The following is a 25,035-nucleotide window of genomic DNA, read 5'->3' as shown; positions in this document are numbered from 1 at the left end:
GGAAAAGGTACTGTTCATAGGATGGGTGTCATGGCATCTATCACCCCCGAAACACGGAATAACTTTCTGATTACACACACAAGACATTAGAGCTGAACACTAGAAATACGACATAACATCCTATATTTGAGTACCGGCCGGCAATTCCTGTTTGTCATGAAGAAGTATTCGAGGAACTGCAGCGATTTCTAGATTATGGCAAGAGGATCGATATTTTGTTGGAAATCTCCCTCCGCTTCAGGTAGGAAACACCATATTGGCAGGGAATTACGCATATTTTCCATCGAGGAAGCCAGCACCTTGAGTAGTCGTGAGTCACATTCTTGCCTTTGATAAATATGTAATCAGGGGAGAAATTGTGCAATCTATCAACTCAATTCTTTGTTTGCAACCATGCCATGAAGAACACCTTCACACCGTTGTAACGCTTGACCAATACTTGACTTGGAAGGCTGCCAACTTCATTAGTGATGCGCCACAAAGTAGTTGCCTGAAAAACATCGTTCTGATAATTGGTTGTTTTGATAGACGCGTGAACTTGACGGGGGCTATAGGATTTCTCATAGAAGGAACTCGTCTAAAACATACGTGAGACTGTCTTTGGGGAAAATGGAATTGTGCACATTATGACGGGAAAAGCTGCCCAGAGCGTATTTGGGGCCATTTCCTTTTTGACAAGTTTCTACACAGCCAGATTATTGTCGAAAAGACCAAGGAAGATCCCGAGATTCACATACTGCTGGATCATGCCGATGATTAATAGGATATTTATGATATTTTTTGGAGTCGGACATTTTGGTCCGACGGAATTGAAAAATCGATCGGACCTTGTCACAATCTGTCAGACATGTCCGTCGGTCCGACGAAGTTTGGTATACGTCTATTTTCTGTTGTCTAGTGTGTATCTTCAGCAAATGAGCAGCACAGAGGAAACGTACCCATACGTCTAACGAAATTTGTTGAAGATTTTCACGTTGTTCGTAAGAACAATCGTTACTGTGCTGGGCTAAGCATCTTGTCATTGAGCAAACCTTAAAAAGCACAGGTGGTTTATCTAGCCGCAGTGCGATGACCGAGGAAATGCAAAACCTTCTGAACCTATCTGCATCTGTACAAGTACAACCGTGCGATGCAAGATTTAACACGCCAGGCTTATACTCTAAGTAAACAACACTCAGACTCAACTGAGTCGCGCATCAAACGAGATTCTTCTGATCTCGAGAAAAAGCAGACACAGATTACAAACTGCTCTACCTTAACAGCTAATCATTATCTGAAAAACATTGACAATAGGATAATGGCTGGGTCTGATGAGAATGTGCATTCATTTTAAGAGTTTGAGAAAAAGATTATAAGAGGTTCCATAGGAAAGTCAAGATATGTACACATTCACAATATAACTTTAAATCTGAAGTTTTTCACTTTTTCGTTAAGGTACGTTTGTATTGTAACGAATACCTAACAAACATGTGTGTATTATTCAGAATTTCCTCAGAATAGATCAAACTTCATATATTTTACTCTCACTGATGCATGTAGATCATCTAAAACGGATATTTTTGGTTTATATTTTACATTATGTTAATAATCATTATTATCATCACCCTTATCAATCCCTTGACCGGTTCGACCTTTGGGGGGAGGGGGAAAATTTACGAACGACGATACAAAAATCCTCACCAGTCAGGTATGTTGTGTTCTGCTGTGAGTAGTTTATCCATGAAGATAAATATCCACTATTTTACATTGTCAATCCCGCATTTCTTCTGACGGCCTCGAAGTCGACCTCCCTCTAACGTGCTCTGGAGAACGGTCTTTCACAGAGAGTCATGCCCGGTAACATGTCAAAACCAAGCAAGCTTGTCGTCGTTTGACGGTCGCCATTAGGAACAATAAGTATTGCAGCCATGTTCCGGACGTACTCGTGGGTCTGTGCTCCTTGTAGGAGATGCGGAGCAGTCTTCGGAGACAATTATTTTAAAATGCATGCCTGCATCCTGCGTTCTGTGTCCGCGTCAAGCGACCAGGTCTTGCGGCCGTATAATAGGATTGAGACCGCTAGGGTCTTGTAGAGGCTGTACTTGGTGGTGAAGCTGATGGAATTGCTTGTCCATTATCTGCTCAGTCTGGCCATCGCTGCCGTCGCCATGGCAATTCTTATTCGGACCTCAGAGATATTGGTATGTTTGGAAAGGGTTGCGCCCAAGGATTCGAAGCTGTTCACTTCTAGCTTCCCGTCGTTCATGGTGATGTCTGCACTGGTCGTGCTGTTCATCATGATATTCGACTTCTGCGTGCTGACCTTCCTCCCGTATGCTCCTGCTATTTCATAATTGTTGTTATACAGTTCCATGACCGTAACAGGACGTAAAGTAAACGAATGTGGGTTCTAACATAGCTAAATGAGTATATTTAAAAAAATCAATAGGGACCAGATCGTTAATAACAGTTTAAAAGTTAAATTATTTAATTAATGACAAACAATTTGAATCTATGTCGTTTTGGATTGTTGTTTTAACCTGGTAATCAGTGCAATTGGTTCGGAAAGGACTTGCTAAGGATATAATATTGCTGGAATTGTTTCCTATAGTGGTAGCCACGGTCGTTTCCGGTGAACGTATGACTTACAAAAAAATTCTCTTTCATTGTGACAATAAGGCCGTTGTTTACATTTCGAAGTCGATGTCGTCCAAGTCAGTTCACATTCTTGCTTTATTGAGAGTTCTAACCATGCACGGAACTTTGTACAATTGTGTATTTAAAGCGGACCATATTCCCTTTAGCAAACACGATGTTGCTAATGCATTATCATGGTTTCAGCCAGAGCGTTTTTGTAGACTGGCCCCGTTTGAGGACACGGCTTATCTATGGAATGTATTCAATATATAGCTAAAGAATTGGTACTCTCAGGCATTTTTAAATACACGCGATTAGCATATAAAACGGCGATGTGTTCATTTAATAAATTCAGGGAGTTGTATAGGTTAGCTAAAGTATGGCCAGCTCCTTATAGCCATGTTAGTATGCGTGTTACTTATTGTTTTGGGAAGCATTATTCGCCGTCTTCTATAACTACATTTCGGGGTTGTCATAACATCATAGGATTAACGATTGGTACTGCATTTCGGACATATATTTTGTAAGCAACATACTAAGGGGTTGCCACAGGCAAAGTCCTGTCGTGGATAAAAGAGCCCCATATAACGATTTCTATGTTGGAAAAAAATATATTCAATTCTGCCTATGGTCGCTCATGATAAACTGGAATCCTTATTGGCTAAGAATATCTCTACGTTGGCATTTAATTTATTTTTGTTTATTCAGAATCAGCGAATTAGAATCCATTAAATATATTAATAGGGCCTTTCCGGCGAGCAGAATAGTATGGACAAACACCAGGGTTTTTTCAGAATTGATGGTGTTCACTTATCTGATGTCGGATTTAGATGCGGTGCGCGAGTGTTTATTTAAATAAGTTTTAACGTGTCATAGAATTAAGGGGAAAATAAATAAATTTATTTTTGTGGCGGAAATGTCTTGGAGGAGATCAGAACCATTAAAAGAACTATATATATAACTATTTAAGGTAACTATATAATGATATACATACGTCCGGGGGAGGTAAACTTAGCATTGTTGTCACCAATCACGTAGTGCTAGTATGTGTGAGGATGGCAGGAATGCTTTCAAACTTTATTTCGGTATAGTATGGGTGTTCTAGAACTCGCTCGATGGCACGGCGTGCTTAGGCGTACCTGGAGTAGCTCTTTTGGCTTTGCGAATATTTTACTATATGTTGCATTGGAAAACCTTCGGTACGGCGTACCGAGAATTTATTTTGCCGGTTGCGGTGGCCGAAACGATTGCGCTTGTATACTATGTTGCACGGTACGGCGTACCGAGAATTTATTTGGCAGATTGCAGTGGCATAAGTGATTGCGCATGTATAATATGTTGCACGGTACGGCGTACCCATAAATTGTTTGGCCGGTTGCGGTGGCTTTAGCGATTGCGCATGTATAAAATTTATTTCCGAACCAGCCAGGTGTTCGTTAAAACAGGAATTGCATAAATTAATGGGAGCACATTGTGGAGCTCTTGCGAAATAGCATAGAATGCTGTTCATTGTCTGTTTGCGGTGATTGCATAAACGAGAAGCTAATTCAATAGTGCGACTGTGGTAGGGGCTATCTTTAAGGCAGTACTTCCGGTCGCCTCCTCGACATGGCTATAGTTTCATTTTTTTCTTTTACTGTGTTTAAAGTAATTTACTAATCGGCAATAATTAGGTTTTATTTATGAAAACATTATTAAACAGGTCATCGTTCTAAGATGTTTATTAATATATAGTGCCATATACTTACATAGGAATCACACAATGTTATACGTATAGTTTTACAATTTTAGCAATAATTTAATCATTCGAACCATATTTTCTTTGTAAAAATGTATTATTATTTAACGGTATACATATATGACATTTTCTCTTATTTTAAAGCATGTTCAACTAAACATGGCTAGCTTTCTTTATACAGTTGTGTTTGAACTATGTAGTAGTTTAATAAACTTGAACATGGTTTGCCGGATTCTATAATGTTTTGGATTTAATGCATTCCTAACATTATAATATGGACATTTAAGAACAAAGTTCAATTCATCCTCGATGTCATGTAACATACTCAACATTTGCGTTGATCTCTTTCAATGGTCTGTTGTCTGCCGTGTCTATAGATAATGTGTAAGATGACAAACGCAATTAAGCATTAAGGTTCCTATGTTGTTTTTTGTTTTGTTTTCAACAATGTCAAGATACGATGATTTTTTAAATACTGGTTTTAGTTCCTTATATAGGATAATTGAGCTACACGACGTCACACTGACATTCAAGTTAGTGATATACAGATCTCACAATCATTTTTTTAATAACAGGATAAATTGAATATTGTTAAAAGTTTCAAGCTAAGCATATATTCGTATTTAAGAAATATACATATTGCATCTGCTAACGTGACGTCTTAAATTTGTTATTGATACATTAAAAGCCTTTAATTGAACAAGAGGTTCAAGAAGGCCCTAGTTCGCTCACCTGAGAGGAGTTCATTTAATCTTTACCAAACGTCAAACTTGACCTAAATATTGTCCAGACAAACATCCTGGTCAAGTTTCATCATTATTGAACCAAAACTCTTGCGTATGGAGTGTTTTTGTTTTTTTAAGATTTTACCTGGTGACCTATATTTTGAGTTGACCCCCCTTACCAAACATCAAACTTTGCTTACAAAAATAAATATTTTTACAAAGATTCATAAAATCTGAAACAAAATTGTGACCTCTAGAGTGTTTACAAAGATTTTGTATAATATAATGAAAATTTGGACAATCTAAGGGCAATACTTATGGCATTAATTATTTAATTTTTCTCATTATCAAATTTGACTGAGATCTTTCAGCAACTTTCATAAAGAATGCTTGAGAAGTGTGAATGCTAGAGTGTTTACAAACCAAATGTGGACGAACGGACGGCGGACAAAGACCAATTCTAAACCTCACCTGAGCAATCAGGTCAGCTAAAAGCTAAAAAGTGTGTTTCACTGATCTGAGCCATTTTCCAACTTGTCAGAGAAATCAATAAAACCAATGTATTGACTAAGTTTCACGATGATTAGACAAAAAAATGATACTTCTATAGTGTTCGATCACAATGTTTCTCTCTAGTCACATAAGGAAAACTGCCCCCCCCCCTAGCGGCCATGTTTTTTGACTGATCGGGACCATTCGCGAACTTATCTGAGATATTTATAAAACCAATCATTTCACAAAGTTTCATAATGATTGGGAAAAAATGTGACTTCTAGAGTGTTCACAAGCTTTTTTTACTATATAAATATAAGAAAACTCCCTCCCCCCCTCCCCCCCCCCCCCGGCAGCCATGTTATTCAACTGACCGGAACCATTTTCGAACTCAAATTTCATATCAAGGAAACACATGTTCTGACCAAAGTTCATGAAAATTGGGCCAAAAATGTGACTTCTATAGTGTCCACATGTTTTCACTATAAACATATAGAGAAAAATGCCCCGCCCACTGGCGGCCATGTTTTTTCCCCGATCTGGACCATTTTCGAACTCGTCCGAGAAATCATTAAAACCAATGTTTTGACTAATTTTCATTATGGTTGGGCAAAAATTGTGACTTCTAGTGTGTTAACAAGGTATCTCTATAGCCAAATAAGGAAAACTGCCCCGTCCACTGGCGGCCATGTTTTTCAACGGACCGGAACCACTTTTGAACTCTACCAACATATCATTAAGACAAACATTTTGACAAAGTTACATAAAGATTGGGCTTGAAATATGACTTCTACAGTGTTTACATTTTTTTCACTTTTTTAGTGACCTAGTTTTTGTCCCGGCACGACCCAGTTTCGAACTCGACCGAGATTTCATTGGGACGAAGCTTCTGACCAAGTTTGATGAAGATCAGACAAAAAATGTGGCTTCTAGAGTGTTTACGAAAAAATGTGGACGGACGGACGAACGGACAGACGACAGACAAACACCGGTCACAAAAGCTCACCGGAGCAATCAGGTGAGCTTAAAATCAGAAAAAAAAGAGGGGGAAAACTAAAATAATAATTAGTTAATTATTGTAAAAAGGAATACTATTATATTGATTTGAAAATGTCAAACATCACATAGTCATTAATATGTTATTGCATATAACGTTTTGTAAAACTATTATATATATATTATTGTTAAATTCATGAACTCAATAGTGATTTAATAATTATTTTAAGGACGTATGCTGCAGTTTTGAGGCAAATTTTGCTACACCTAGAACTTTATAATTTTTGGTATTTAGGTAGGACCATCTGTTGTGGATAGAAAAGTAAAATAAAATCATGTATAACCGATGTTGTTCATTTTTTATTCGCACTTGAACAACAAGCATATTTCAGCACAAAGACAATTCACCAATTAGGTAATAACATAATAACTTGAGTAATGTAATGAGAAAAATGTTGAAAATAACCTCTATTTCTCACAAAATCTGTAATACTGATTTAATTTGACTGCCAATTAAAGAAAAATAACGTTAATCGATTGATTCATGTATTTTTATCTTTTTTTAAGCAAGAACAAAAGCAACAGGATTTCACATATGAAAACAAATAAAATGCATCAAAGTCATTTTTATTTTTACATGCCTTCCTGCACCTTGATTATTTTCAAACTTACTTAAATGTTTAATGAGTTATAACTTAATACAAATATAAAAAGAAAACAATAGGTCACCGGGGTCGTTTGTTTACAAATGCAGTTAAACTAGGATTCAAATTTATTTTCCTATAATTATGTTTGTTACACAAAACTCTTAACGATATCTCATATAAATTATTAAGCCCTGGCATGTACAAACTTAACTGTGATAACTCAAGATCGCAAACAGCTTGAATCTTCGTCACTTCAATAAAATGGTTTTTGAGGCGTTGCTGACTTTTAAAAAGTTTTATTCAAGCGGATAACTTTTGCGTGCAGTATCTAGAGAATATTATTCAAAACATCGGCATTTATTTATTCATATAGCAAACTGACCTTACTATGTTAAATGTGAAATTGGCACTCCAATGTTTGAAATTTATGAACAGAGTGTATTAAACTACGTCGTACTATTCGCATATAAAACTGAAGCCGCATAGAATGCATGTAAACAGGAGTGCACAGATAAACGTATCCTCTATTTATTGAGACGGATGATGCAAGATTCATCGAGATTTCCGACACAACATCGATCATGTCATTGGTGAGCGCTGGGCACTTCAGCAGTATGCGCATCTCACCTGCATACGTAGAGCCCATTTTGACAGTAAAATCACACATGCATATCGTTTTTATTTCCGTAGATATAAGATACAGGTAATAATAAATATCGTTGATTACGATTAAGGTCAACTTGCCATTCCAACTAAAGCCGTAGATGTTTTACAACGTATAGGTCAAGGTCACAGAGGTCAAAATTGTATGCGCATTGAAAGGTGTTGTCTGGATACACATGCATACCAAATATGAAAGCAATATCTGAAGGGACACAGTAGTTATAAGCCTTTTTCGAATCGTAATCGCAAATTTCGAAACCTTAACGCTGACCTCATGTTCAAAGTAAAGGCCATAGGGGTAAAAAAATGTATGCGCATGTAAAGGTGTTGTCTAGATACACATGCATGCCAAATATGAAAGCAATATCTGAAGGGACACAGTAGTTATGAGCCTTTTTCGAATCGCGGTTGCAGGAAAATCTCTGGCCTGACCCCACCCCAACCCCCATAACGTTTGACACAGGGGTCAGATCAAATTCCGTCGCCGTCACCGTCGCACATATGCTCATAGCTACCATGCGTGTAAGTTTCAAGGTTCTAGTGCTAATAGTGTAGGAGGAGATAGTGAGGGAGATAACCACATAATCCCCACTTTTTCTCCGAAAAGCGTGGGGATAATTAAATCAAAGTAAGTAATAAACATACATCAAGCATATTAAAAGGAAATATTTGACTTTTTTTCAAAACAATTGTTTGTCTGCTACTATGGATAGTACCAGGAGCTTAGCATTGCTCTAAACGTGCTAATAGAGTTTGCACAACAAACACTGACTAATAAAACTGGGTCTTCTCTAATCTGCAACAATATTTAACAGAAATTAAAATGGTATAACTGGTTACTTTTATTTTTTTTAACTATTTTTAACAAATTAGTAATCTTTTTTTCTAAACGAATATAAGAAACATATACTAATTAAAGCTTCAGAAAGACCCTATAACCACAAACTACTGGGCCTATGGTCTCAAAGTCCTTAACAATGTATACCAGGACGTTGAAGAAAAAAATGGACTTATTTGTCCATTATGCTCAAGATCCGTCACGTTAAATGAAAATTTAATGTTAACGTCCATCTGATCGTATGTTATAACATTTTTAATTCATTATAGAATATGTTTAAGAGAAGGACATGTTTCCTTGTGTCAAGTTTGAAATAATTAAAGCATTGTGGAAAGTTTTGTATGTGGAGCATACTCGTCAAAAAATGTTGGGTGCGAACGCACCCAACGCACCCCCCTTGCTACGGGTTTGTATTATAGACAAATAATATCATATACGTTAGGTAAAAACCAGATATGCGCCGTGCAGTTACATGAATAAAGTCGGCTTTTATACGCAGGAATCTGAAGTGTCAGTTTGACATTTGGTCAGGCAGAATAACTTGTATTGAAATGCTCACGTTCTGTCGTAAATGCGTAGTTTACCGTAATTTAGTATGGCTCGGTTCTCAATGGTTCATAAGAGGGATTTTCCGGTCTATGTACATACAGAATTCTTAATTGCCAATGAGAACTCAACATGACAGCATCAACCAGCAAAATGGATAATTCTGGAAATTATAGAAAGAAAACATATAACTAAATTTCGAACACAAACGTTATGTGTATGACTTCCAATATGTACGACCTAATGAATTGGACAATTTTGTTATTTAGTGTTACCATGATAAGGTGCAATCATGGTGGAAAGAGTAACCCTCTGAAAAAGCAGCTGCTGGACATCGGACTGAGAATAGATGAGCTCGATTTCAAGGTGGATGACGTGAAAAACCACCTCGTGGAGCAAGACAAGACCATGAAGTTCGATAGAACCAGAAATTATGAAGTCATTGAACAACTTGCTGACCGTATAAACACATTAATAGAAATTGTCAAAAATCATTTTGCACAAGATTCCATTACGAGAGATGATATTTACACAATAGATATTGTCTCCAACAAAACCAGTGTGGATAAAGATCTACATGATGAACACCAGGTTATATGGGAAAAACTTAAACTTATAGAAAGAGAAATGTATGCAGTTCGAAAGACATATAAAGACCATGTTGAAGCATGTGGGATAACAAATGCAAAACTAGCTTCCACGGTGCATCAGTTGCAAGCAGTAAATGCTGCCAATTGCGAAAATGCAATTACTAAAACAGGTGTGACTGAATCAACTACCACAGAAGAAAATCCTTCTCCATGCAGAAATGCTTCAAAAAGCGGTGTAATAACTATTAACGTTAACTATCAGAACATAACGCATCTTAACGTGTGTTGTGATATGACCACGGACGGCGGTGGCTGGACGGTGATACAAAGAAGAATGGATGGCTCGCTCAACTTCTTCCGTGACTGGGAATCGTATAAGAGAGGCTTTGGTGACGTGACGGGAGAGTTCTGGCTTGGTAACGAACATCTTTACCAGTTAACAAGCAACCGACCCCGTGAGCTCCGCGTTGACATGGAAGATTTCGAAGGAAACAAAGCCTTCGCAAAGTATTCATTTTTCGAAGTTCTTCCAGAATTCTACAGTTATGCCATTCGGATTGACGGTTTCAACGGTTCAGCTGGAAATTCTTTGAAGTACCACAATGATCACGGGTTCAGCACTAAGGACCGGGACAATGACGGGTCCAGTGGCAGCTGTGCTCACTACTGGCAGGGCGCCTGGTGGTTCGACGAGTGTCTCAGGAGTCACCTGAACGGCGAATACAAGGTAGAGACCTTGGAGGCGTACAGGGGCATAGTATGGGATGCTTGGAAAGGACCTAAGTACTCACTGAAGTGGGTTGAAATGAAGTTTCGCTGACATCGGATTGTAAAACATTTCAACGATTTATATGGTTCACAACAGGGTAACAGGGTGCATATATATAAGTTATAGAAATGTGCATACATTTATTAAGATATAATGTTTGCGGTATTAAAGGAAAACCTCAAGGGAGCCTCTAAATACGTAACAAGTAAATAACACAATTTCACAGGATGGATTGCTGCACAAATTTAATGTTTCGCAACTCAATCATATTTCGTACGCGCTCCTATTGCATTTATTATTGACACATTGCGTCGTGTACATCTTTCGTAAGCCTAACTAGATTAGACTCTCTTTCTCCCAACAACATATCCGTTGAAATTAAAGTGGCTACTGACAATAAAATGCATATATCTAAATTTGTCTTCGTTTGAAACGTGTTCGTGCTGAGCTATTATATAGTTGTGCTATTTGGGAGAACAACTGATATCTCGTCTGTAGCTGCCAGAGAGTTGTTAGTTTCTTTTAATAAAATACATATAAGTTAGAAGCAAATGTTTTTTTATATTTATAAATCAACGAAGTAATTAAGGTGTAAATAGGTATTTTATGTTTCAATGAAATCCCTGAAGTTATTGTGGAGCAAGTAGATTCACTGCTGACACTGGGCAAGTAGAATTACAAGTGTTGTTAATAAACAGGGACATACTTCTTTCTGGACTGCTTGTTACAGTTATTTGGTTACCAATGACCATAGAGACTAGTGATTCATGATCAGTGGAAGACATTGTTACAGTTATGTGGTTACCAATGACCATAGAGACTAGTGATTCATGATCAGTGGAAGACATTGTTACAGTTATGTGGTTACCAATGACCATAGAGACTAGTGATTCATGATCAGTGGAAGACATTGTTACAGTTATTTGGTTACCAATGACCATAGAGACTAGTGATTCATGATCAGTGGAAGACATTGTTACAGTTATGTGGTTACCAATGACCATAGAGACTAGTGATTCATGATCAGTGGAAGACATTGTTACAGTTATGTGGTTACCAATGACCATAGAGACTAGTGATTCATGATCAGTGGAAGACATTAATTTGTTGCACGCAAACATTTTTCCAGAACTTTTCCAAAGGACAATGGAAAAAATCATTCTACATTTCTAATAAGTGGTTCAGGTATGGACCTTATATATTATTAAATATTTACACAATTGTCAATTGTATATCTGTAGTAGTTCCGTTAAATATGAGCCTTTATAAGACATTCATTACGCTGCATCAACAAATGTGCTAGTAGAATATTTGGTGCATAATAGAGCTCAAGTATTAATGTATTCACGTTGTATTAATGTATTCACGTTGTATTAATGTATTCACGTTCTGTTTGACAAATTTATCATTTTATAATCGTTCAAAGAACATTTATAATATTATGAGAATACAATGTATTTGCAATTGTTATTTCCTCAGAAAGTTTATACTTAGCGTGGCCAGTAAAAACTATTTAACAGCTACGCAGCAACACCACTGAATGGAAGGGGTCAGAAATACAAAAACAACAACTCAAACACGTTATTATAGAATTGTATTCTCTGATTTTTGAATTTTATTGATATAACAAAATTCTGTACATTTTGCAGGGAAAACAAGTAATATATACACTAATATGGCAATATGCATATTGTCCTCAAACAGCAAGCTGGTCTATACATCCGCAGGCTCAGTGACACTTGCACAACAAACTTGTATCTCATCACAGTGATCTTTACTGACACAATCTCGTTTTTTTTGTAATTTACAAAACTAAATTGTGAACAAGAGGGCCTGAAAGGCCCAAAGTAGCTCACCTGAGATTCAAAGGAACTGACCTGTTCTGTGCAGCCCAAGATGTCATAAGAACAAAATGTTCTTACCAACTTTCATGACTAGTGAACACCCTGGAAGCCACGTTTTTATACAGACCAAAACCATTTTCATACACATCCAAGATATCATTTAAACAAATATTCTGACAAAGTTTCATGAAGCCATATAAGTAAAAATGCCCAGCCCCCTGGTGGCCATATTTTTCAAGCATCTGGAACCATTTTAGAACTTGTCCCAAGATATCATTGGAACAAATCTTCTGACAATGTTTCATAATGATCGGACAATAATTATGGCTTCTAGAGTGTTAACAATGTTTTACTATAGCAATATAAGGAAAAATGCCACGCCTCCTTGGCGGCCATGTTTTTCGCACCAAACGGAACCATCTTCTAACTCATCCAAGATATCATTGTGACAAATTGTCTGACCAAGTTTAATGATGATTGGACAATGAATGTGGCCTTTAGAGTGTTAATAATGTGTTACTCGAGCAATATATAGCCATGATATTAGGAAAACTTCCCCGCCCCCTGGTGGCCATGATTCTAAAACAACCGAAACCATTTTCAAACTCATCCAAGATATCATGGGGACAAATCTTCTGACCCAGTTTCATGAAGATCAGAAAATAAATGTGGCCTCTAGAGTGTTAACAAGGTTTTACTATAGCCATTTAAGGAAAAATGCCCCGCCCCCTGGCCACCATGTTTTTCAACCAACCAATAAATATGGCCTCTAGAGTGTTAACAAGGCAAATCTTGTCGACTCACTACAGACAAAAGGCAAACACAAAAGCTCACCATGAGTGCATTGTGCTCAGGTGAGCTAAAATAAGAACAGTAAATTTAACTTGCTGTCCCAATTGCTGGACAGATCTATAAAATATAACATTCATCCGAGTATTTATGAATCATTTAAACCATATCTGGTTAAAGTGATTGAAAATTTGTATTCAAAGCATTTGACACTGATTTGCATGTGCAAAGAACGCAGAGCAAATTGTGCACTGATAATCTTGCTTGTAATGCCTTGCTAGCAACTGGTTAACATGTATATATGCATTTTGTAGCATTCAGTAACAACAGATGAAATTCTTCAAAGAAGAAATAATACTTCTTCCCCAAGTGGGGGGCTGGATTACACCACTATACATATCAACAGTCATCACCATGAACAAACAATAAATGACAATAAAACAGTGTTTGCAATATACATAAAATAGTCTATACATTAACAAACAATAAATTATTACTTAAAACAATATGAACAAGTATTCATGCTATTAAGATTTCTTAACATTTCCCAAATACACATCATGGTTTGCTCATTAATAACAGTCTCCATATACACACCAAGCTATTGTATATGTAACAGTCTCCATATACGCACCAAGCTATTGTTTATGTAACAGTCTCCATATATGCACCAAGCTATTGTATATGTAACAGTCTCCATATACGCACCAAGCTACTGTATATGGCAGACTTTCTTTCATACAATTTCATATTCCAGAACTATTGTGTTTCAACAAGGAAATCAACACTTTCACAGAAATTAGAAGAGGACGGACATCAGTAACAATCAGTAGTTGTTTATTATTTACATAATATTAGCAGTATGCATTTCCTTCTGGTAAAGAAATTTAGGATGAGACCAAACACAAAAGAAGAATTATTACTAATAAGTAAACAAGTCCTGTCAGAAGTAAATAACCCTCGTTTTCCTTTTTTTATGATCTGAATAAATGGTTCAATGTCACCTTATTTAGTGCCATAAAATACTGAAATGTTCCCCACATAATCTGCAACAAGCTTAAGGGCAATGCATCCAGAATAATTTAATAAAAGAAATATATAATTATAACCCAACTTACGAAAATATAAATTTTGGTCCCACCCCAAAGTAATACCAACACTGACAATCATAAATGCATATAATGGCAGGATGTCTTGAATTGAGAACACCAAAATATCAATGCAACTCAAACATTTTTAACACAGCTTTTTAAAATTTACCAATTGTATGAAAATTTAACACATTAAAACATATAAGGGTATCTGCCAACACAAATGCACACAATATCTTAGGAACTTAACTTAACCTGCAAATTATTATATTGGTTAGAAAGTGTTATTTTCTGTATGTTTTAGAGAAGCAGACGCTTTTAAGAAAAACAAAAGGATAAACATAAAGTATTAACAGAAATTGAGAAATGCTTAACCATTATTGAACCAGATTGGTTTTAAAATTATAGTTTTGAATCTAAAAATTCTCCTTGTATAAAACAGTTATTCCTATTATCAGTTTTTTGTTTTTATTTTAAAACAACATAATCCAATTAATACGCAATGTTGATAATGACTTGCTTGAAAATTAGAAGTGCAAATAAAACTAAGAATTTATAAAAGTAAATATGCACAAACATATCAATAAATAAAAATGTGTAAAATCAGACGGCCTATGTATCGGAAAACAGACAAGTCACAATGCATGAACTTTGCTAACAACTAGTGAATAACTTAGTTTACAGAGTTCCTATATAAATCCTTAATGCAAACCTCTAAAGTTAAATCATGCACACAACCAATACGCATACCTTACTTTTCATGACATTCAACACATCCATGTTTGCAAGTAATCCTGCACATTAAGGTGAGCAGTTATGAGAATTGGTCAACTGTTTCCCCAATACATACTTTTTATATAAAATGCATAGGTAGCTACCGGCACCAGTTTTTTTTAAGTAATGACTTTTCAGTAGCTCTGAGGTAAACCTAAAATCACAAACCCCAGAAAACTAGCAGCATAATATCACCGTCAACATAATATGTGATATACACTTTGTGAGCACAAAAATTAACAATCTCTAGTGTGCATTTCACAGACATGCAAGTATAGGGAAATAATGTAGAGGATACAGTTCACCACGGGTTGTTAACCAGCAATACCACACTAAGTTGGTTTCACCAGGTGGTCACTCATAGGATCTCACAACAATAACAACAAAGCTGCAGAAATGAAATCTGTAAACTACCATAATCACATACAGCAAGGTTACATTTCGATTTTGTATTGTCAATAATATTGCCACAAGTATCACTAACTTTTTGTATGATTTATGTTACATAATTATTTTTTTACTCCAAAAGGCAATGGCAGAAAATAATGTCTGTAACCAAGGCTGTTTAAATAAATCTTACTTATTATTTCAACAATGCTAAAATAATTTTCCAAATAAACCAAACCACAGAAACCTCTTATTTGTTAAACAATATGATAACAATTTGAAGTCATTTTACTTAAAACAAACAAAACAAGAGGGCCTTGAAGGCCCAAAGTTGCTCACCTGAGATAAAAAGAAATGACCTTTTCTTTGCAGCCCAAGATATCAATAGAACAAATTTTCTAACCAAATTTCATGAAGAATGAACAACAAATGGCCCCATGACGGAAATGTTTTTCAACAGACTGGAACCATTTTTGAACTTGTCCAATATATTATTGGGACAAATTTTCTGACAAAGTTTCAACAAAAACTGTGGTAGTGCGGTCTCGTTCGCTTACGCAAGTGAACCGGTCATGGGACGGTTACGAGTTATGTAACTTTGTGAGCACTTATGTAATACGGAAATATTTATTGAGTCTAATTAAAGAACGCTTATTTCTAACACACTTACTGGTTGTCATTCAATTAACTAAAGGCGTCCGATAAGATACGCCTGAATACACTCAAAGAATTAATCTATAAGTGAAAACCAAAGCAGCTTTAATGGAAATACTAGTAACTAACTTTAGTCTAAAGAATCTATGCATCGTTAAAAAGGAACAAATACAGCAAATACCTTAATTAATGTAAAAAGAAGTTCACAATCTGTCAAAAAAACTGATTTAAATATTAGTTACTGTTAGTCTAGTAGTTGCTTCAAAAATTAAGTTTATAAAATAAGTCTAACTTAATCTAAAGAACACAATTTATGGAGAGTGGAAAACTCCAGTGACTCAAATGTAAAAAATAAGAAGAATTTATAAAAGTTATTTCAATCAAAAGAGTCCTTCTAATTTAGAAAATGCCAAATAACAAGGTTGCAATGGAAACAGTTTCATAGCACAGTAGTCTGCTAAATACACCAGTAGGTTAATTTGGCTTATCAGTAAAGATCAAAGATAAGGCTCTATAGTGCATTAGTACATGTACAGTTATTTTATGACAAGGTTCATTAAATTGAATGCAAACTACTGTCTTTATGTACACCACATTTTATGAAAGAAGTCCCAGGTTTATACAAGAGAGTTAACTATTAGAAAGTATGTACAGGTAATTTTTCTATATACATATAGAGAAAACTGCCCCACCCCCTGGCGGCCATGTTTTTCCACCGATCTGGACCATTTTTGAACTCAACCGTCATATCCAGAAAACACATGTTCTGACCAAATTTCATGAAGATTGGACCAAAAATGTGACTTCTAGAGTGTTCACATGTTTACACTATATACATATAGAGAAAACTGCCCCGCCCTCTGGCGGCCATGTTTTTTCACGGATCTGGACCATTTTCGAACTCGTCCGAGATATCAATGAAACCAGTGTTTTGACCAAGTTTTATGATGATTTGGAAAAAATTGTGACTTCTAGAGTGTTCACAAGGTTTCTCTATAGCCATATAAGGAATACTGCCCCGCCCCCTGGCGGCCATGTTTTTCAACGGACCGGAACCATTTTTGAACTCAAACAACATATCATTTAGACAAACATTTTGACCTACTTTTGCCAAGTTTCATGAAGATTGGACAATAAATGTGGCCTCTGGAGTGTTCACAAGGCAAAATGTTGACGACGCACTACAGACAAAAGGCGATCACAAAAGCTCACCATGAGCACGTTGTGCTCAGGTGAGCTAAAAAGTTGTTAATGTCTAAAATTTATTTCATACAGCTCTTATGAAAATAGAGTAAATGAAAATGTTTTAGATTTATTAAAAAGCACTTTTTGTACATTAAAGCTGGCCAATAACTTATGTTTAACTAGAGCATGTTCCTTTTATCTTGGATATGGGTTGAACAAACCTATTTACTGAACAAAAAAAGACCAATATAACCCTGTGTTTCGATGTTTACAGAGTCATGTAATACATAACGCTTTGATTACTTTCCTTGACCAAGACTCGTTCACCAAAAGGAGGATTGAAAGACTGGTTTCCAAAATGGAGATAAAATTAAGAGCATAGCATGTCATCTTGACTCCTCTCCTAGATCAGGTAGCAGACGGGCTAGTGGCAGGTGCCGAGTACGAGTCAGGGACATCTACAATCAAACAGAAATGCATGCTTTACACCAAAGTACAACACAAATATGAACAACAGAATGGAGTTTGAAATAAACTGCTCGCCCGCAAGCAAGTTAAAGCAAAATAAAACATAAAAAATGAAGCAGGTACTGACCATAAAGCAGTACTTACCATCATCTAGAAAAAAGATACATTTTAAGCACAAGTGAATATGTATATAAAAAGGATGACAAGTGTGCCTTGTCTTTAACTTTGTTGAAAAATAATATAAACTATATGTGTGTCCTTAATAATAAAATTCATATTATATCCTAGCATTGAGATAAGAAGCGTGTAACAAATAAAAATGTTGCATACAACAGACATATTTGTATAATGTAAAACACTAACGGTAATGTTGTGTTTCAAACAAGCATCACAATGAAGAACACAAACTATTTTTTGTAATTCTACAACGGTACTAGATTCCATCTATATATTGAACACATTGAATACCTGCTTTGAATGTCTGACACAAACATGATCAATTGTGTTTACATATTATAAGATACTGACGAAATAGCATGCAAGAAATGGTCGCAAGAGGGTAACAGGATGGGTACAAGGCCTGGACAAAACCCGTCTGACTCACGTTTAACTCTAAAGTAAAAGTTAACATGAAACAAGTTCAGTGTATGCATTAGGCACAGTTTCAACAAGAAATGTTTGTCAATATGTATGCAGCCCCATGACTGAAAGTCAAGTCCTAAGTTATATTGTAAGTGTGAAGAGATCCTTTTAATACTGCATGTACACAATATAGAACCCAACTTTGATATGAGCCCAAGACCAGTTGGTCGAGAGGCACTCTTGTTGTCTCCCTTCTATCCCAAGTAACAAGTAAATCAATGTGGAATATTAACTTCAAACTGTTCCATAGATATTATACGAAATCGAAAAAATGTCTAAAGACTTACCATCTTACAGACCAATAAGAAGCAAAGCGATATGTCCTACGTCTTTGAATATGGATATAATAGTAATATTGTAATGCTGCAATAAGTGTTCATGTAACAATGTCCTATCTTTAATGTTTTGAAGGTTAAAATATTAAGACACAATATACACCACAGAACAGTAGGGAGTAGGCCTATATCTTAAACATGGTTAACAACTTTGTAAAAATAGAATGTCCTTTCATTTAAAAAAATGACAGTAGTTAAAAAATAATAAATTATAGCTATAAGAAAATATTGTAAGTACAAAAATAGCATATACAGATTCCTACAACATACCTTTACTTGTTACTAGCAGCAGTTAAGATGATAAAATATATAGTGCATTAAATGTTTTTAGTAATTACAGAAAAGATTAGCAGGGCTATAGATAACTTTTGGGGTATATTGGGTAATTCACCCCCTGTTTTTGACAACAATAGGGTTTTTGTAAATTCAATAGTTTTAGCAAAATTGTTCACCCCCTACTTTTGAGCTTAATCGGGTTTTTCACCCCCAGTTCTTTTTAACTCAATGGGGTAATTTAGGAAATGACATATATAATACAAGAGCACCGCCTTGCAGGTGCAGACCGCTCATCTATCTTTCTTTTTAAAGGTGAAGGGACCTGTCTCGATTTCAATCACAAAGGAAGGAGGGGTGGAGTAGAGGGGGGGGGGGGGGGCTGTATATTGTGGGGATGTGGTCATTTATTACATTTTCTTTCAAAATAAAATAATACAAAAAAATATTGGTTTTTTTTAACCATGTTTAAAAAAAAATTTTTTTTTTTTTTTTTTGGGGGGGGGGGGGGGGTATAGTGTTAGGGTGTGGTGGTCATTTATTAGATGATCTTTAAGAGAAAAAAACACTTTTTTTCAGGGGGGGGGATTCGGGGTGGAAGGGGGGAGGGGGGTTGGGGGATGGTTTGGGTGGAGTCTATTGTGGTATGTCAGGTAAGAGTTGTTTTGTCAAAGTATCAATCAAATCTAATCATATATAAAGAAGTTATGACAATTTTAGCAAAATTTAATAATTTGACCTTGAGAGTCATGGTCATTCAAAGGTCAAGGTAAAATTCAATTTGCCAGGTGCAGTACCCTCATGATATCATGAAAGTATTTGAAGTTTGAAAGCAATAGCCTTGATACTTTAGAAGTAAAGTGGATCTAAACACAAAATTTAACCATATATTCAAAGTAACTAAGTCAAAAAGGGCCATAATTCCATAAAAATGACAACCAGAGTTATGCAACTTGTCCTTTACTGTCCCCTTATGATAGTTTGTGAGTGTTCCAAGTATGAAAGCAATATCTATGATACTTTAGGGGTAAAGTGGACCTAAACACAAAACTTAACCAAAATTTTCAATTTTCTAAGTATAAAAAGGGCACCTAAACACAAAACTAAACCAAAATTTTCAATTTTCTAAGTATAAAAAGGGCACATAATTCTGTCAAAATGCCAGTCAGAGTTACATAACTTTGCCTGCACAGTCCCCTTATGATAGTTAGTAAGTGTTGCAAGTATGAAAGCAATAGCTTTGATACTTAAGGAATAAAATGGACCTAGACGAAAAACTTAACCGGACGCCGACACTGACGCAGACGCCAAGGTGATGACAATAGCTCATAATTTAAAAAAAATAAATAGATGAGCTAATAATAAAAATCTACTAGGGTTACTTTATTTATTATAAAAATAGAATTCAAAAAGGTACCTATACATAACAACAAACAATTACTGAATTTCTTATCAAAGTTCATGACCCAGTTCGTGAAAATCGCTGCACAATTGATGAAGTTAAGGCTGTTCAAAGCGATGCACCACGTTTTCGGGACATTTTGAGTTGAATACCTTGAAAATGAAAGTAGAAATCGGACTGGTCTACGAATAATTACAATAATACCCCAAAGATTGATAACCGCTGGAAAAACTGCCTTCTTTTCTTTATGGGACGGCAAATAAACTATCCGATACATTTTTGTACCGAAAATAACCAGTCTAAAAATACCCCCGTTGTTTGTAAGAATTGCGTTTCGTGATGCAAGTTTTTTTATGGGAATTACATTATTTAATTTGTATTCGCGTTTTTTTTACTCTTTATTTTGAATTTAATTATGTTTTTGGTTATTTTAATTGCGTAATAACGCAAATACGCTTGTTATCTATAGCCCTGGATTAGAATCATGCTTATTTAACAATAACATATGGATAAATTGCTTAAACCAGTTAATCATGTTTTATGCATGAATTACCGGTAGTAATTTTCATTATCTTTATTTAAGATGATAATGAAAATGTCTTGAACAATACTGAGAAAAACTTAATGAACTTATTTGAAAAAAGTTACAATGACAGAATGAGCAAATTCCAAATAGAAATAAGCAATTAATGTAGCCATGGACAATGAAAGAAACAAACATAAAAGCACCTGAATATTATCTAAAATACATGTTTTGGATGTACGTATCGTTGTAGAGAGACATTATTTTGCCCAATCCATTAAAGCCTGCTATAGCCAAGGACAATTAAAAAAACAACTGATGTCTGTTTCAAAATTAAGTTAATAATCATATTAGTTGAGCACCTACAGCATAAAATAAATCTGCCATTAATGTCTCCATTTCTAAAGATTTACATAAGTTTCTTTCATTGTCCACTCATGACTGAAAATGCACCCAAAGCATCGTCTGTGAAAACATCACACGTGTTAGTGGTGACAGTAACACTGGTCAGTATGAACATGAGGGCCAACATCTAGGAGTCTGAGACTACCTTCCCCGCCACGTGGGCTCATCAGGGGGGACATCCGGGGCATCTCGCACACCTCACACTTGTTGAGCGCCGGGTAGTTGAGGAAGGTGCAGGCTGAGCAGCTCCACTGCTCTCCGTCCGCGTCCAGGTCCCCGGAGGTGACTGGGGCCTGTGCCTGGGGACTGGGAGGCACGACTGAAAGACGGGGAGGGAGGGGGGGAGGCACTGTAAGATAAACCAGTCACGTGTGTGTACATTTATTCATGCAACATGCATACTGCTTTGCAGTAGATTGTAATTGGAAAAAATTATTTGAATTCTTAAGCCAGTGAATTCAAACTAACACATTTGGCTTAAAAATTTTGGGCATATTTGGCTAAATGTTTTCTTCATTACAAGATATTTGTTAGCCACGTGTTGAGCTCAATGTCAATAACATTGCCAATAGAGAATAATATAGAAGTGGCAAAGTTATGTCTGAGACAGGTAATTTGCCATAGAAGTATAATAGGTCTGCTTTATGCAGCCTTCTACGAAGGAGGGCATTAAAACTATCGAACCTCTAATAATAATGACAGTAAGAGTAAACTGTACTATCATGAAAACTAGAGCTTTGTCACAGATGTGACGAATACCCCCACATGCAGCATTGACACATAATATTTTGCATGTCATCTTCACAAAAAACAGCGGACACCATGCTCAATTTTTAAAACGCACTAAGTGACCCCTTGACCTAGTTTTTGACCCAGAAAGGCCCATGTTCTAACTTGGCCTTAAGGTCATCTCCATAAAACTTCTGACCAAGTTTGGTGAAGATCTGATGTAAACTACTTGAATTAGAGAGCGAACACCATGCTGAATGTTAAGGCCTTGCGGGTGCAGACCGCTCATCTATTTTTTCTTTTTAAAGGTGTAGGGACCTTTCTCAATTTCAATCACAAAGGATGGATGGGTGGAGTGGAGAGGGGTGTTTAGTGTGGGGGTGTGGTCATTTATTACATTAATAATTTTTTTGGGGGGGGGATTGTTGGGTGGGATGGTTGACGGTATTTCAAAAATAAAATAATAAAAATAAATATTTGTGTTTTTTAACCATGTTTGAAAAAAAACAAGAGATGTTTTTGTCAGAAACACAATGCCCCCTATTGCGCCGCTTTGAAATTATTATTATTTTTTTTTTTTTCCTTTGACCTTGAAGGATGACCTTGACCTTGAACTTCCACCACTCAAAATGTGCAGCTTTATGAAAATGCCGCTTTGAAATAATTTTTTTGACCTTTGACCTTGAAGGATGACCTTGACCTTGAAGGATGACCTTGAACTTCCACCACTCAAAATGTGCAGCTTCATGGTAACGTCGCTTTGAAATTAATATTTTTTTGACCTTTGACCTTGAAGGATGACCTTGACCTTGAAGAATGACCTTGACCTTCCACCACTCAAAATGTGCAGCTTCATGAGAACGCCACTTTGAATTTTTTTTGATTTTTTTTACCTTTGACCTTGCCTTGACCTTCCACCACTCAAAATGTGCAGCTTCATGAGAACGCGGCTTTGAATTTTTTTTATTATTTTTTTTTTTACCTTAAAGGATGACCTTGACCTTGAACTTCCACCACTCAAAATGTGCAGCTTCATGATTACGCCGCTTTGATTTTTTGTTTTTTTGTTTGACCTTTGACCTTGAAGGATGACCTTGACCTTGAAGGATGACCTTGACCTTGAACCTACACCACTCAAAATGTGCACTTTCATGATAACGCCGCTTTGAATTTTTTAACCTTTGAGCTTGAAGGATGACCTTGACCTTGAAGAATGACCTTGACCTTGAACTTCCAACACTCAAAATGTGCAGCTTCATGATAATGACGCTTTGAAATTTTTCATTTGTTTTTTGACCTTGAAGGATGACCTTGACCTTGAAGGATGACCTTGAACTTCCACCACTCAAAATGTGCAGCTTCATGAGAACGCCGCTTTGAATTATTTTATTTTTTTGACCTTGAAGGATGACCTTGAAGGATTACCTTGATCTTGAACTTCCACCACTCAAAATGTGTAGCTTCATGAGATACACATGCATGCCAAATATCAAGTTGCTATCTTCAATATTAAAAAAGTTATGGCTAATGTTAAAGTTTTCGGACGGACAGACGCCATATATTTGACATTTGACCTTGAAGGATGACCTTTGGATGGAGTCAATGGTGGTATGTCAGGTAAGAGTTGTTTTGTCAAAGTATCAATCGAATCTAATCATAAATAAAGAAGTTATGACAATTTAAGCAAAATTTAATCATTAGACCTTGAGAGTCAAGGTCATTCAAAGGTCAAGGTAAAATTCAACTTGCCAGGTACAGTACCCTCATGATAGCATGAAAGTATTAAAAGTTTAAAGCAATAGCCTTGATACTTTTGAAGTAAAGTGAATCTAAACACAAAATGTAACCATATATTCAAAGTTACTAAGTAAAAAAAAGCCATAATACGGCAAAAATGACTTTTACTGTCCCCTTATGATAGTTTGCGAGTGTTCCAAGTATTAAAGCAATATCTATGATACTTTAGGGGTAAAGTGGACCAAAACACAAAACTTCACCAAATTTTCAAGTATAAAGGGCCCATAATTCTGTCAAAATGCCAGTCAGAGTTACATAACTTTGCCTGCACAGTCCCCTTACCATAGTTAGTAAGTGTTGCAAGTATGAAAGCAATGGCTTTGATAATTTAGGAAAAAAGTGAACCTAAACACAAAACTTAACCTAATTTTCAATTTTCTAAGAACAAGGGCTGTTTGTAAAACATGCATGCCCACCATATGGGCTGTCCGTTGTACTGGCAGCCATTGTGTGAATACGACTTTTGTCACTGTGACCTTGACCTTTGACCTAGTGACCTGAAAATCAAAAGGGGTCATCTGCAAGTCACGATCAATGTACCTATGAAGTGTCATGATCCTAGGCAAAAGCGTTCTTGAGTTATCATCCGAAAATCATTTTACTATTTCGGGTCACCGTGACCTTGACCTTTGACCTTGTGACCTCAAAATCAATAGGGGTCATCTGCGAGTCATGATCAATCTACCTATGAAGTTTCATGATCCTAGGCATATGCGTTCTTGAGTTATCATCCGAAAATCATTTTACTATTTCGGGTCACCGTGACCTTGACCTTTGACCCAGTGACCTGAAAATCAATAGGGGTCATCCGCGAGTCATGATCAATCTACCTATACAGTTTCATGATCCTAGGCATATGCGTTCTTGAATTATCATCCGAAAATCATTTTACTATTTCGGGTCACCGCGACCTTTGACCTAGTGACCTCAAAATCAATAGGGGTCATCTGCGAGTCATGATCAATCTACCCATGATGTTTCATGATCCTAGGCGTATGCGTTCTTGAGTTATCATCCGGAAACCATTTAACTATTTCGGGTCACCGTGACCTTGACCTTTGACCTAGTGACCTCAAAATCATTAGGGTTCATCTGCAAGTCATGATCAATGTACCTA

General features: G+C 36.2%; 2 protein-coding genes across 4 annotated transcripts in view; one reads left to right on the top strand and one right to left on the bottom strand.

Annotated features, from left to right (window-relative positions):
- Window positions 1–9,389: 9,389 nt before the first annotated feature.
- On the top strand, window positions 9,390–11,943 carry LOC127853930 (ficolin-2-like). Its single transcript, XM_052388765.1, has one exon. It carries the CDS (start codon window positions 9,475–9,477, stop codon window positions 10,669–10,671), a length of 1,197 nt encoding a protein of 398 aa, XP_052244725.1. The 5' UTR covers window positions 9,390–9,474; the 3' UTR covers window positions 10,672–11,943.
- Window positions 11,944–12,197: 254 nt separating this feature from the next.
- The window catches only part of LOC127853262 (mitogen-activated protein kinase kinase kinase 7-interacting protein 3 homolog), a 38,116-nt gene continuing 25,278 nt past the window's right edge, over window positions 12,198–25,035 (bottom strand). For 2 of the 3 annotated variants that reach the window (XM_052387610.1, XM_052387609.1), the window contains exons 7-8: window positions 21,538–21,741; window positions 12,198–17,802 (exon numbers count right to left, since the gene is read on the bottom strand). In XM_052387610.1, coding sequence (XP_052243570.1) covers window positions 17,753–17,802; window positions 21,538–21,741 — 254 coding nt within the window. In that variant the 3' untranslated portion in view covers window positions 12,198–17,752. The remainder of the gene's footprint in view (window positions 17,803–21,537; window positions 21,742–25,035) is intronic. The other variant, XM_052387611.1, reaches the window with a different exon arrangement.

Source organism: Dreissena polymorpha, chromosome 12 (assembly GCF_020536995.1).
Source record: "Dreissena polymorpha isolate Duluth1 chromosome 12, UMN_Dpol_1.0, whole genome shotgun sequence".
In the NCBI taxonomy this organism is placed as follows: Eukaryota; Metazoa; Mollusca; class Bivalvia; order Myida; family Dreissenidae; genus Dreissena; species Dreissena polymorpha.
Note: the sequence above shows the minus strand (reverse complement) of the source record. Positions and strands in the feature narration are given on the sequence as shown.